At 39.6% G+C, this 13,916-nt stretch overlaps 1 protein-coding gene across 1 annotated transcript in view; it reads right to left on the bottom strand.

Moving 5' to 3' along the window:
• The window catches only part of cenpe (centromere protein E), a 152,388-nt gene that overhangs the window by 41,465 nt on the left and 97,007 nt on the right, over positions 1-13,916 (bottom strand). Inside the window, exons 24-27 of the mRNA XM_080189587.1 lie at positions 11,347-11,482; positions 10,261-10,388; positions 8,121-8,309; positions 4,784-4,909 (exon numbers count right to left, since the gene is read on the bottom strand). Of these exons, the coding sequence (XP_080045713.1) occupies positions 4,784-4,909; positions 8,121-8,309; positions 10,261-10,388; positions 11,347-11,482 (579 nt within the window). The remainder of the gene's footprint in view (positions 1-4,783; positions 4,910-8,120; positions 8,310-10,260; positions 10,389-11,346; positions 11,483-13,916) is intronic.

Here is a 13,916-nt window from a genome sequence, read left to right as displayed (position 1 = left end):
AATAACTATAGGGTTAACAAAGCTCTGAAGACGACTCAAACCATTAACTCTGCTCTCTCGTACAGATGCCATCAGACCTGCTGAGATTTTCCATCATTTTCTGTTTTTGGGTACTGAAGATTTAATGACAGTCAAAAAACCAAGCAAGTAGGCCACCAAACTGTAGTTGCATTGCTAGACATGGTGTTAATCAGGAAATTAGAGCTGCATGTGATTTGGGTAACATGGATGTAAACCTGAATAGCAGATAATGCTGCAGAGGATAAATTCCTGGAGTGCATATGAGATGGATTTTGAGGAACCAATGAGGGATTGGGCAATTTTAGATTTAGTATTGTCCAATGAGAAAAGGTTAACTAGGAAATAGTGACATTTACAATTAAAAGTTACAGCGCAGAAAGAGCTCATTTCATGCACTAGCCTAAGAAACTAGCTGCTCATTTTAATCCCACTTATGACCACTTGAACATTGCTTTACAGGTTACAGCACTTAATGTAGATCCAGGTAGCTTTCAAATTAGTTGAGCGTTTGGATGGCATGGTGGCAGTGGTTAGCACTGCTGCCTCAGCACCAGGGACCTGGGTTTGATTCCCAGCTTGGGTCACTGTCTATGCGGAGTTTGCACATTCTCCGTGTCTGCGTGGGTTTCCTCCAGATGCTCCGGTTTCTTCCCAGTCTGAAAGATGTGCTGGTTAGGTACATTGACCTGAACAGGTGCAGGAATGGAGTGACTAGGGAAATTTCACAGTAATTTTATTGCAGCGTTAATGTAAGCCTTACTTGTGATTAATAAGTAAACTATAGAGTGTTTCAGCCTCCACCACCAACTTAGGCAGTGAATTCCAGACGCCCATTACTCTCTGGGTGACAAAGTTTTTCCCTCATGCCCTCCCTAATCCTTCTAATGATCACTTTTCAATCTCTGCGCCCTGGTAATCAAGCCCTCAGCTCGGAGGAAGAAGTTTTTCCTATCTATTTAGGCCCCTCAATCACCTCTTAGCCTCCTCTGTTCTAAGGAAAACAACCCAAGAGAGATTGCTCCACGTAGCAGCAATTTTAAGGGCCTGACAACATTGTGAATCTCCTCTGTATTCTTTCTAGACCAACTATGTCCTTTCTGTAGTGTGGTGACCGGAGTTGTACACCAAATTCTAGCTGTGGCTTAAAGCATGTTTTACACAGTTCCATCATTACATCCCTGCTTCTGTATTCAATGCCTCATCCAATATGCTTTCTTTGCCACTCTATCCACCTGTTTTGCCACCTTCAGGGATCTGTGGACATGCACTCCAACGTGTCTCACTTTCTCAACCCCTCTCAATGTCTTCCCTTGCTTTGTTTGCCTTCACTTTTCCAGATTGAGCAGAGAAATGGCAAATGGAATTCAATCAAGGCACTGATATCTTTCTGGAATCAACAGCTATCGTCTTTACTGTCAACTACACAATTTTTGTGCCATTTCCTAATCATGCCTCCCACATTTAAGCCCAAATCATTAATATAGCCAATGAACAGCAAGGGCCCCAAGACTGAGCTCTGTGGAACCACACTGGAAACAGTTTTCCATTAGCAAAAGCATTGATCCAAAGATGTTTCCCTTGATGTAAAAGCAAATTACTGCAGATGCTGGAATCAAACAAAAACAGAAAATGCTGTAACATCTTAGCAGGTCTGACATCTGTGGAGAGAAAATGTTTCAGGTATAGATGACCCTTCAGAGTTGTCCATTGACCATTGTTTATTGCTGAATTAATATTGGATCCAACTTGCAACTTTCCCCGTATCCCACTGACATTGCACTTTTCAGACTAGCCTGCCTTGTGGAACCTTGTCAAAAGCCTTACTGAAATCCAAGTAGATAACATCTGCTGTACTACCTCCAATCCTCCTTGTTACTTGCTCAAAATATTCTCAAGAAAGGCACCATCCTCCCCTCAAAACCATGCTGACTAACCTTGAGCAACGCTTAAGTGACAGTTTATCTTATCTCGAATTGTTCCCGATAATTTGCCCACAACAGATGTCAGGCTGGTGTTTTCTGGCTTCTCCCTTGCATCCTTTTTAAATAATGGTGCAGCATTCACAGACCTCCAATCCTTTGGGACCCTGCCTGTATTTAGTTAGGATTGGAAAAACTGTCCTCAGAGCAACCTCTACTTTCTCCCTGGCTTCCTTCAACAACCTAGAATACAATCAAGGATGCCAGTCCCTCCTGTACTTCCTCTATCACTATGCTTATTGCATCTAATATTTCACACTCCTTAACTAGATTGGCTGTATTATCCCTAACACTATGCCCAAGTGAAATTCTGATTTGACAGTTTTTCCTTCTAATAGCTGCATCCAGTTCACTCTTGCCAGCTCATCTTAATTTTGTAAAGTTTTTCATCCCCCAATTTGAAAATTACGTGATAAGGTTTACAGTAAGTTTGAAAGCAATGTAGTTCACTCAAACTAGAGTCCTAAATCCGAATAACGAATAATGGAATGAGTGACAAGAAGGCTATGGTGGATTGGAAAGACAGTTGAAAAAATTTGACAATAGAAAGGCAATGGCTATTATTTAAAGTAGTATCATATGGTCTACAACAAAGATACATTCCTCCAAGATAAGTTAACAGGAAAGCTGAATCACTGTGGCTATCAAAAAGTTAAAGGTTGCATCAGATCAAAAGGAAGTGGCTTAAGATTGCCAGGAAGTGGTATGCTCAAGAATTGGAAGCAGTTTAAATTCCAATAGATGACCAAGAAACAGAAAAGGGGAAGGGAATATGAATGCAAACCAGCATCAGAGACTGCAAGAGCTTCTTTAGGTATGTGAAAACAAAGATTAGCAAGGACAAATGTTGGCCCAAGAAACAAATGAGAAGCAGAAGTAGGCCGTTCAGGCCTTCGAGCCTGATCTGCCATTCATTTTGATCATGGCTAATCACCAAATTCAATATTCTGATTCCCCCCTTCCTCCCATATCCTTTTAGCCTCAAGAGCTATATCTAATTTCTTTCTGAAATCAGACAATGTTTTGGCCTCAACTACATTCTGTGATAGTGAATTCCACACATTCACCAACCTCTGGGTGAACAAATTTCCCCTCACCTCACTTCTAAAATGTTTACCTCTTATCCTCAAACTATGACCCCCAAGTTCTGGACATCCCCACCATTGGTAACATTCTTTCTGAATCTACCATGTTAGAATTTTATAAGTTTCTATGAGTTCCCCTCTCACTTTTTTAAACCCCAGTGAATACAATCTTAACTGATGTAATCTCTCCTCATAACAGACCTGCCACCCCAGGAATCAATCTAGTAAACCTTCGCCATACCCCCTGTATAGCAAGGACATCTTTCCTCAGAGAAGGACATGAACACATACTTCAGGTGTGACCTCACCAATGCCCTAAATAATTGCAGCAAAACATTCCTTTCCCTGTACTCAAATCCTCTTGCTATGAGGGCCAACATACCATTTGCCTTCTTTACTGCCTGCTGTACCTGCATGCTTACTTTCAGCGACTGATGCACGAGGACTTCAAGGTCTCATTGAGTATCAATTTACAACCATCAAAGTAATAATCTGTCTTCTTATAATTGCTATCAAAATGGATAACCTCACATTTATCCACAAGAACTAGGGGTCATAGTTTGAGGATGAGGTAAACCTTTTAGGACTGAAGTGAGGAGAAATTTCTTTAGCCAGAGGATGGCGAATGTGTGGAATTCACTACCACAGAAAGTAGTCGAGGCCAAGATGTTGTGTGGTTTCAGGAAGAAATTAGATATAGCTCTTGGGGCTGAAGAGATCAAGGGATATGGAGGGGAAGGGGGAATCAGGATATTGAATTGAATGATCAGCCATGATCATAATGAATGGTGGAGCAGGCTTGAAGGGCCGAATGGCCTACCTTTGCTTCTAGTTTCTATATTACTATGAGATGTTAGCCCTGTTTCTCTCCACAGACGCTATCAACACTTTAGGAACTTTCAAGTGGTTATTGAATAGGCACATGGAACACACCAGAATGATAGGGAGCAGGATAGCTTGACTTTGGTTTCAGACAAAGTTCAGCACAACATCAAGGGCCAAAGGGCCTGTACTGTGCTGTACTGTTTTATGTTCTATTATACTGCATCTACCAAGGAGATGTCCACATACTCAGTCTGTCCAAATCACAGTGAAGCATTTCTGCATCCTCCTCTTAGCTCACTTTCCCACCCAGCTTTGTATCTTCTGCACATTTGGAGATAACACATTTCATTTTCTTCCAAATCATTAATATATAATGCGAACAGGTGGGGTCCTAATACAGATCCCCACTAGTCATTGACTGCCAATTTAAAAATGACCAATTTATGCCAACTTTGCTTCCTGCTAACCAGCTTTCTATCCATCAAGACATTACTTCACCCCATGTGCTTTAACTTTCCATAATAGTCTGTTGTGAGACCTTGTCGAAAACCTTCTGAAGGTCTAAGTAAATCCATGGGTCTATTACATGAGAAACCAGAGACTTCATAATGGAAAATAGGGAAATGTAGATACTTCATATCTGTCAGGACACCAAAACACAATCACCCAGAAATATTAGGGAATCAAATGACTTATGAAAATGAGAAACTGAAATAAATTAGCATTAATAAAAAGAGATATTACCAAAAAAAATGAATTAGATTGAACATTGACCAGATTAGGATCAACATAGTCATGAATGATTAAGTCAACTATCCATTTTCTCATTGTAATTCCTATGTTACTGTAGTAAGTATACAAAACTTCCCAAACCTTTTCCTTCTCTTCACTTAATAAGTTTTCAATTTCAGTCAGACCTTTCTTTAGTTTCATCTCCACGTTTTGATTCAATTTTAGCTTGTTCTGTAGATCTCTCAATTCTGCCTGGTTCTCTATGCACTATGCAAAAAAAAATATAATTTAGTAGACCCAAAATCATTTCTTGCATATAGGTAAATTAATAAAAGACTATTTGACAACATCACCACAAAGTTCAATTTTCCTATTACTGGAAGGTAAACATGTGCTTCTTGGAGAGTGTTAGGCTGTGGTCATGATTTACAAGATAACTCTTTCACCTAGTCCCATTAAACTGTATGTGCTCCCTGGAATTTTGCATAAAGATCATATTTCAATGTTTAGCAAAACAAAACTCAAATTAAATACCAGCCAGACAACCTAATTCTAGTTATAATGAAGGATGAGGGCAGAAAGATAAATCCAAGACATGCTTACGTTCTAATGTTATTTCTTTTCAATGCATAAGTACTAGAACATTTATTCATTTATCTTCAATAATCTTAGAATGAGAATGGGCTAAATTTAATTAGATATTTGGGAGTCAAATTGGACACCAATTAATTACAATAAAAATATTAAAAATGTGAAAAATGGCTCTGTATGGTTCTTGGAGTATCTTGCTTTAACTTATTGCATTAGACTAATTTCAGGAGAATGTTTCATGCACTTGATTCAAAAGCAAAATAGGAATCGCTCAGGAACCTTTCAGCCTTTTTTCCTGACACCATTTATACATTATGTATTGCTGCAGATTCTAAATCTTCATAACTTTCACTCTCTTCTCTTCCACCTTCTTCCGTTGGGCAGAAGTTTGAAAACATATCCCAACAGACCTAAGAACAGCTTCTTCCCTGCTGTTAGGCTTTTGAACAGATCTCAAATACTGAACTGATCTTCTCTGTACCTTGACTGTAGTTACAACACTACATTCTGCACTCTGCTCTATTACCCTGACATACTTATGGTATGATTTGTATAGATGGCACACAAAACAATTCTTTTCACTGTATCTCAATACATATGACAATAAGATCTAAATCTAAAATTCTCATTTAGATTCTTAATTTGTGCTCAAATACATTGAAGACAATGTGACACCTAATATCTTTTTCAAATGGATAAACCATAGCACTAACTAACTTCTGGTGTGGAATCATGGAACATCAACTGATTCACAGTAAACTCAACATTTCAATTTTCATGGAACCAGACCTTTATAGCATAGAAAGAGACCCTTCAGCCCATTGTGTCTGCACCAGCCACCAAGCACCTATCTATTCTAATCCAATTTTCCAGCATTTGATCTGTAACTTTGTACACTGTGGTGTTTTGAATGCACATTTAAATGTTTCTAAAACGTTGAGGGTTCCTGCCTCTCCCACCCTTTCCGCCACCCTTTCTGCAGATTCCCACCACCCTCTAGGTGAAAAATTTCTCAAATCCCCTCCTTATTTTAAATGTACACCCTCTAGTTATTATGCACCTCTACAAAGGGGAAAAGAGGTCTTCCCATCCATCCTGTTTATGTCCCTCAATTTTGTACACCTCATTCAGTCACCCCCTCAACCACCTCTGTTCCAAGGAAAACCTCAGCCTAACCAACCCCCTTCTAGTTGAAATGGTCCAGCCCAGGCAACATTCTGGTGAATCTCTCCTACACCTTTTCAAGTGCAATCATATCCTTCATATAGTGCGATGACCAGAACTGCACACACTACTTCAGCTGTGGCCTGAAAAGCATTTAATAAAGCTCCATAAGAGACTAAGAAATGCTCACGGAAATAGAACTTTTGCTGTGGGCATGAAGTTAAAATAAATTGAGGGAGATAAACCTAATTAAACATTAGCCACAGTGATTCCATGTGACCCGACCAGAGTTCATGAGACGGTTCAATCTGGTTAACTAGAAGAGCAGTCTCAAGGCTGGCTTAAATTTTGATTTATTATTGTCACATGTTAAAAGCGAAAAGTATTGTTTCTTGCATGCTACACAGACAAAACACACTGTTCATAGAAAAGGAAATAAGAGAGTGCAGAATATAGTGTTATAATCATAGCTAGGGTGTAGAGAAAGGTCAACTTAATGCAAGGGAGGTCCATTCAAAAGTCTAATGGCAGTAGGGAAGAAGTTTTTCTTGAGTTGGTTGGTACGTGACCTCAGATTTTTGTATCTTTTTCCTGATGGCAGGTCGTAGAAGAGAGAATGTCCAAGGTGCGTGGGGTCCTTAATTATGTTGGCTGCTTTGCCGAGGTAGCTGAAGTGTAGATTGAGTCAGTGGATGGGAAGCTGGTTTGCGTGATGGACTGGGCTATGTTCATGATCTTTTGTAGTTCCTTACAGTCTTGGGCAGAGCAGGAGCTATACCAAGCTGTGATAAAACAAGAATGCTTTCTATGGTGCATCAGTAAAAGTTGGAGAGAGTCATAGCTGACATGCCAAATACAAGCCGCATTGGAAGATTGCAAATAGAACTCATTTGCAAAATTTAAGTGGTTTGAGTGCCTGTTGATACATGGCCAAAACCAATGAGACATAAGTACTAAATACTGATCTGCTGTACAAAGATCAGACTGAAAGTGCGTTTGAAATACCGGTGGGACTGTTGAAATTGCAATCAATAACATGACTAAGGAATTGCTTCAAAGAACACACACAAGGCAAGCTGAATAAATCAATTTCCTTTTTAAGAACAGCCAAAGCAGTAAAAGATGACAAAACCTAGAGTTCTTTTCTGAAAGCTGAACATTACCGTTTGTATATCATGCAATTCTCAAATCAGCTTATCCCTCACACATTGCTTTTCATTTTGCTAAGCAGCAATTTTTAAAACACTTACCAGCATCAACTCTGGTGTGAAGTTTAGACTAAAATCATTCACACATGCCCAATTAAAAGACAATGGTCAGGAAGAGATTGCAGCATAGTCCAAATAGGAACATTTTCTGTGTTCACATCAATTGTAAAAACATATGCAACAAAACAAATCAGCTAATTCAGAAAGCTGCTTGGTACACTTTAGAAAACCAGTAATACCATATGGTTCTGTCAAAAAGGGAGAACTGTTAGCTGGCAGGTATTCTAAAATCTAGAAGTGGAGTTAAACAATTTGTAAACTAAATTGCTTGAAAGCACTTTTTATCAATTGCTCTGGACGGATCATTGGGCTTACTTTTAATATATGATAGATAAAAAATGTAATATCCAAGAGAGTCAAGCAGCAAATATGTTAACATTAAATTACATCTTTCCACCTAACAAAAAGTACATGACCATTAACTTAATGGTAAAAACATTTGACACTTGAATTACCATTTCAATATTTTCTTGAAGGTCACTCTTTAACTGCTCATTCTCAGTTCTAAGGTTCATCAATTCTTGATGCAGTGCCTCCTTCTCCCTGTTGAGCAAGTCCTGGTTTTTCTGTTCCGTTACATCCTTTCTCTCCATATCTTGGTTGGCTGCTTCAGCCTTAATGCTCACATTCAAAGTTTCTTTGCCCTAGGCACAAAATACATATCGAAATTTACACTCCACTTCCAAAATATTTGGCAATGGATGTAGTTTATTGTTGCAGTTGAGCATTTGAACATTAGTGTTGATATGGCCACATGGAAGTCCTTTGGCATTTGAAATCCAAAAAACTACCTTATGTCTCAATACTAAATAGCTTTGGTTATTTTTATCCCCAAACACCCAGTGGTGGTACTGTATCATCAGTTCTACAACTACTAACTGCATAGTTTCAACTGCAAGTAAACGCCTTTGCAACAACCAATACTATTAATTTTCAACTATTTAAGAGATGTAAAATCAAAGTGGCCAAAGCGCCAGATTTAATCACATTAGCTCACTTCATTCATACCTTTGTTCTTTTATCTTTCACTTCCTACTGTCTATTTTGGAAATGGGTACAGGCTTTTATTTTTTTCCTGGAGCTCTCCATTGCTCAAAGCTAAAGGACCCACAAATCTTTGATGTTTTGCACAGAATCTGAAACAGGTAATTCTATTGCTCCACAACATTTTTGCTTCACTACTACCAAATCTCAATTCCCCCACTGTTAATCCAATATCCAGTTAGGAATAAGTTGGAAGTTCCTCCAATTAAATAGTGCAAAAGCTGATATCTTTGTTTGCTGTGCCCACTCCAAACTCAATTCCCTAGCTTTCAACTACAACCTCCTCCCTGGCAGCAGACCAGTACGAAACCAGATAGCAATTTGTGTGTTTGATCCCAAGATGAACTTGCAGCCATATATCTAGCCCCAACCATTCACTACCTGACTCTCCAAAACATCTACAAGAGACAGGACAGGAGGCTTGTAGCTCCGACAACAAAGCAGCTCGACACCATCCAGAACAAGGCAGTCCACTTGATTGGCACCCCACCCACAAACATTTACTTCCTCCACCATTGAGGTACAAATGACAGCAGTAGATGCCATCTACAAGATGCGCTGCAGAAACTAAGGCTCCTTTGGCCGACACTGCTACCATCCAGGAAGGCAAGAGGAGCAGACTTATGGGAACACCATCCTTTGGAAATTCCACTTCTAGTCATTCACCATCCTGATTTGGAATTATATTGTTGTTCTTTCACCGTGACCAGGCCAAAATCCTGGAGCACTCGCTAGCAGCACTGTGGGTGTATCAACAAAACATGGAGGCAGTGACAATAGTGCTATTGTCACTGGACTAGTAATCCGCAGCCCTAAAGAAAGACCTGGGTTCAAAACCCATAATGGTTGATGGTGAAATTTGAATTCAATAAATATGTCTGGAATTAAAAAATCTATTGATGATTGTGAAACCCATTGTCAACTGTCATTAAAAACAAATCTGGTCGTCTAATATCCTTTGCAGAAGGAAATCTACCTACCTGCAACATCAGACCCAAACAATGTGGTTGACTCTTAACGCCCTCTGGAATGAACAACTCAGTTCAAGGGCGATTAGAGATGACTAATAAATACTGACTCAGCCAGCAACACCCACATTCCCTGATCGAATAAAAACATGGACTGCAGTGGTTCAAGGCAGCAGCTCACATCAGTTTCAAGGGCAATGTAAGCGATGGACAATAAATGCTGGCCTAACCAGCAACACCCACATCATATGAATGAATAAGAAAAAGTGCAGTTATTGTAGCAGTACAACAGATTTTAGAACATGAAAACTTTTGAAATCCTATCTTTTTTTGCTCATGACAAATTAGTCTCTGCATTCTTGCTTCTGTTAAAAATGACGTTAAAGTATCATTAACCGATGCAAAACTTCAGCCATTACCCAGCAGAGATTAACACTATCCAAATAGTATGTAAAATACAATCCCAGAAATCTGACAGCCAAGGCCAACATGATCACTAACTGGAACACAATTTTAGGGTATTTATATTGTGAAATATAATGAAGAAACTTGTAACGAATTAAAGTTGCTCAATTAAACTAACCTGAGGCAGCATGGATTGTGACGTCAGCTCTGCTTTGGCTTTTGTTTCTTCTTGCAATTTAATCACTAGCTCTTCTTTCTCTTCACTAAGTAGTTTAAGATTTTCTGAAGCTTTAAAATATTTACCTTCTAACAGAAGAAAAGTTGCAAGAAATCAAAACAGAATTCAAAGATGTATCCCTCTATACACATTGGTTAACGTCTGCAATTCTTGTTATGGTTATAATGATTAACAAATGGCAATCAATTTGGTTTTGGATAATCATGTTACAAAAATATATCCAGGCACCAATATTAATTGGAAAAAACAAAATTAATTAAGTTGATGTTTGGAAATGAAGCTATGGCAATTCACAAACCTATTAACATTACTGCATTTATGAGTTTCATTCCATCTGCAGGAAGGCTATTTTCTTTTCAAGTTTGATTAAAGAACTTCCAAAAAAGAAAATGGTGTGTATTTATAGGGCATTGCATCTATCAAATCTGCTCATGTACAATGAATTATTCTTCAGTGCAAGTGGGTGGCAATCATTAAGCACACAGCAGAATCTCAATGAGTACATTTTTGATGATGTCAGGTGGTGAAAGAATTGGGCAGCTTGCTACTCTTCAGTTCAAAAATTCATAGCCATAAATTTTATGAATTTCAGTTTTTTTTTTAAATGCACAAAGCCTAGTACAGTATTATACTAATTTCAGGTCTCATAACCAGAGTAACACATCTAGGGGCAATAGCTAAATTTGTTACTTGCATCTCAGAACAAATGGAAGGTGAAGAAAAGTCTTGCTTACTATTTGCTGTCATATCAATTAACACTGTTGACCATTGAGCCAATGGGAGGTTGCTGTGCAATAGCCAATGACTAAGCAACCACCACAATGCCTTCCATTGGCATTCATGCTGGCAAATTTCCTGGCTTTAGCTAACTCTCTACTTGGTAGTCTAGCGGCAATAAGCTTCTGATTTGTTAAAAGAATTTCAAACCGTTAGCTTTGACATATTAAAAGGACTTAAAAGATGCAATTTAAAGAGTGGCATCCATAACTTAGCCTATAGCTCAGATGACAAATATCTCAATCTCACCAACTTCCTTCTGCTTCTGAAGCTCCTGCTTCAGTTGCTGTTCTTGCTCTTCAACTTGTCTTTCCTTATCTTCAAGCTTTGTAGAGTACAGATCTAATTCCTTTTCAAGATTTGCCACCTTACATTGCATTTCATTCTGCAGAAGTAAATGGACGCAGACAGATATTCATTTAAGTCTAACTGGATAGTCAGCATGGCTTTGTCAGGAGATCATGTCTAACAAATTTGACTTTTTTTCTTAAGGTGGGCGACTAGGTATGTAGATGAGGGCAATGCAGTTGATTTAGTCTTACATTCAGGATCTTGTCAAAAAGAGCCTACAGGATCCAGGGAAATTTGGCAAATTGGATCCAAAATTGGTTTGGTGCCAGGAGGCAGAGGTGATGGTTGAAAGTTGTTTATGACTGGAGCAGGTGCCCTGTATTAGACTGCAGGGATCAGTGCTGGATCCTTCGCTGATTATAGCGTACATTAATGATCTAGACGTGAATGTGGGTGGGTCTGATGAGCAAGTTTGCAGATGACACGATAATTGGTAGTGTGAGAAAGAGTGAGGGGGTCTTAAATTATAGAGTGACACAGGCGGGCTGGTCAGAGCCATGACAAATGGAATTTAACCCTGAAAAATGTGATGCATTTTGGGTGGACTTCTAGGACATACAAATCCACAATGTACTTTGTGTCCTACCAATCAGAGGACAAGAGGGACATTGGATGCATGTCCAAAAATCCCTGAAGGCTGGAGGACAGATAAATAAGGTGTTTACAGAACATGGGATGCTTTAAGAACAGGGAAGTCGAGCTATAGAGATGAAGGTGTATAAAACACATGTTAGGCCACAAGAGTTGCCACACTATAGTAAGGATGTGATTGAACTAGAAGGTTCAGAGGAGATTCACCTGGGATGTTGCCTGGAATGGAGCATTTCAGCTACAGAGAGAGGTTGGTTAGACTGGGACAAAAACAGAAAATGCTGGAAAATCTCAGCAGATCTGACAGCATTGTGGGGAGAGAAGAGAGCCAATGTTTCAAGCCTACATGATCCTGTGTCAGAGTTAACAGCAAAGAGAATCAGCAGAGATTTATTCAGGGATTTCAGGGTGGGGGAGGGGTGTGTGGGATGTGGAGAGGAGGGTGGCGCTAGAATGGGACAAAGACAATGTAAATGAGGATACAGAGGCTGAGAAAGTGCTACAAGTGTCCTTTAAGTGACTGGAAGGTGTGAATGGCAGAACAGAGGTACAGATGGTTGAGGACCCACCAGTTGTCTTGGAGGAGGAGGAGTGGGGTGAGGCCCAAGGAGGAGAGCAAGAAAGTGAAAAAATGGAAGCGAGAAAGATGATTGATAAAATGGATAAATGAGATTGGGGTGAGGGGAAAATGTGTTGAGAGTGGCATTGTGCTGGAGTTGACAGAAATGGCAGTGGGTGATCCTTTGAATGTGGAGTGTGGTGGGGTGAAAAAAGGTGGTTCTGGGAAGGTGGGCAAGATCAGTGAGGAAAGTCTGCCTGAAAGGCTGGAAGAGGCAGAAACCTTCACAGCATTTAGATGGATACCTGAAGCACCATAAAATACCAGGCTAGAAAACACCATAACAGACCAACTGCTAAAAAAAGGGATTAGAATAGATGGGTGTTTGTTGGCTAGCATAAAAACGATGCACAGTAAGAAGTCTCTCAACACCAGGTTAAAGTCCAACTGGATTATTTGGTAGCACAAGCTTTTGGAGTCTTGCTCCTTCTTCAGGTGAGCAAGGCTGAAAGCTTGTGCTACCAAATAAACTGTTGGACTTTAACCTGGTGTTGGGAGACTTCTTACTGTGCTTACCCAGTCCAACGCTAGCATCTCCACATCACAGACACAATGGCCAGAGGGTCTCTGTGCTGTAAACCTGACTTCAATGAATAAATGCAGAGAACCCTGGGTAATCAGACAGATAGAATTGGAGCTAAAATGAAATTGGTGCGTATAAGACAGATGTCAGATACAAATCAGTGAGAATCAGGCTGAATATCGAAAGATCAGAGGGGAAGTGAAAAAACTAAAAGCAAGGAGAGAGCAAGGAGCAGCCAACACAAGTGAACCCAAGCTCTTCCAATGCATATAAATAAAAGAAAGGTAGTAAAGGAGTAGAGTCGATTAGAGAAATAAAGGGGACTGCACGTAGAAGCAGGAGAAATAGCAGAGGTATTAATAAAGTACTTTGCACCTGTCTTTACAAAGGAAGAAGATGCAACCCAGGCCAAGGTGAGGGGGGGAAGAAAAGAGTGCACTAGAAGAATTTACCATGGAGGAGGAGGCAGTGTTATAATGGCTATTTTTATTGAAAATTGATAAGGTGCTAGGAGTGATGAAAAGCATCCAAGGATACTGAATAATCTTCCAGTCTTCCTTAGACACAGGGGAGGTGCCAGAGGACTGGGAAGTTGAGAATGTTGCACTCTTGTTCAAAAAGGAGTAGAAGGACAAAGCTAGCAAGTACAGACCAGTTTGACTTCAGTGGTAGAGAAACTTCTGGAAACTATAGCTGGGGACAAAAATCAATAGTCACTTAGACAAGTGCATGATA

Source organism: Carcharhinus amblyrhynchos, chromosome 5 (genome assembly GCF_965287045.1).
Source record: "Carcharhinus amblyrhynchos chromosome 5, sCarAmb.v2.hapA, whole genome shotgun sequence".
Lineage (NCBI taxonomy): Eukaryota > Metazoa > Chordata > Chondrichthyes > Carcharhiniformes > Carcharhinidae > Carcharhinus > Carcharhinus amblyrhynchos.
Note: the sequence above shows the minus strand (reverse complement) of the source record. Positions and strands in the feature narration are given on the sequence as shown.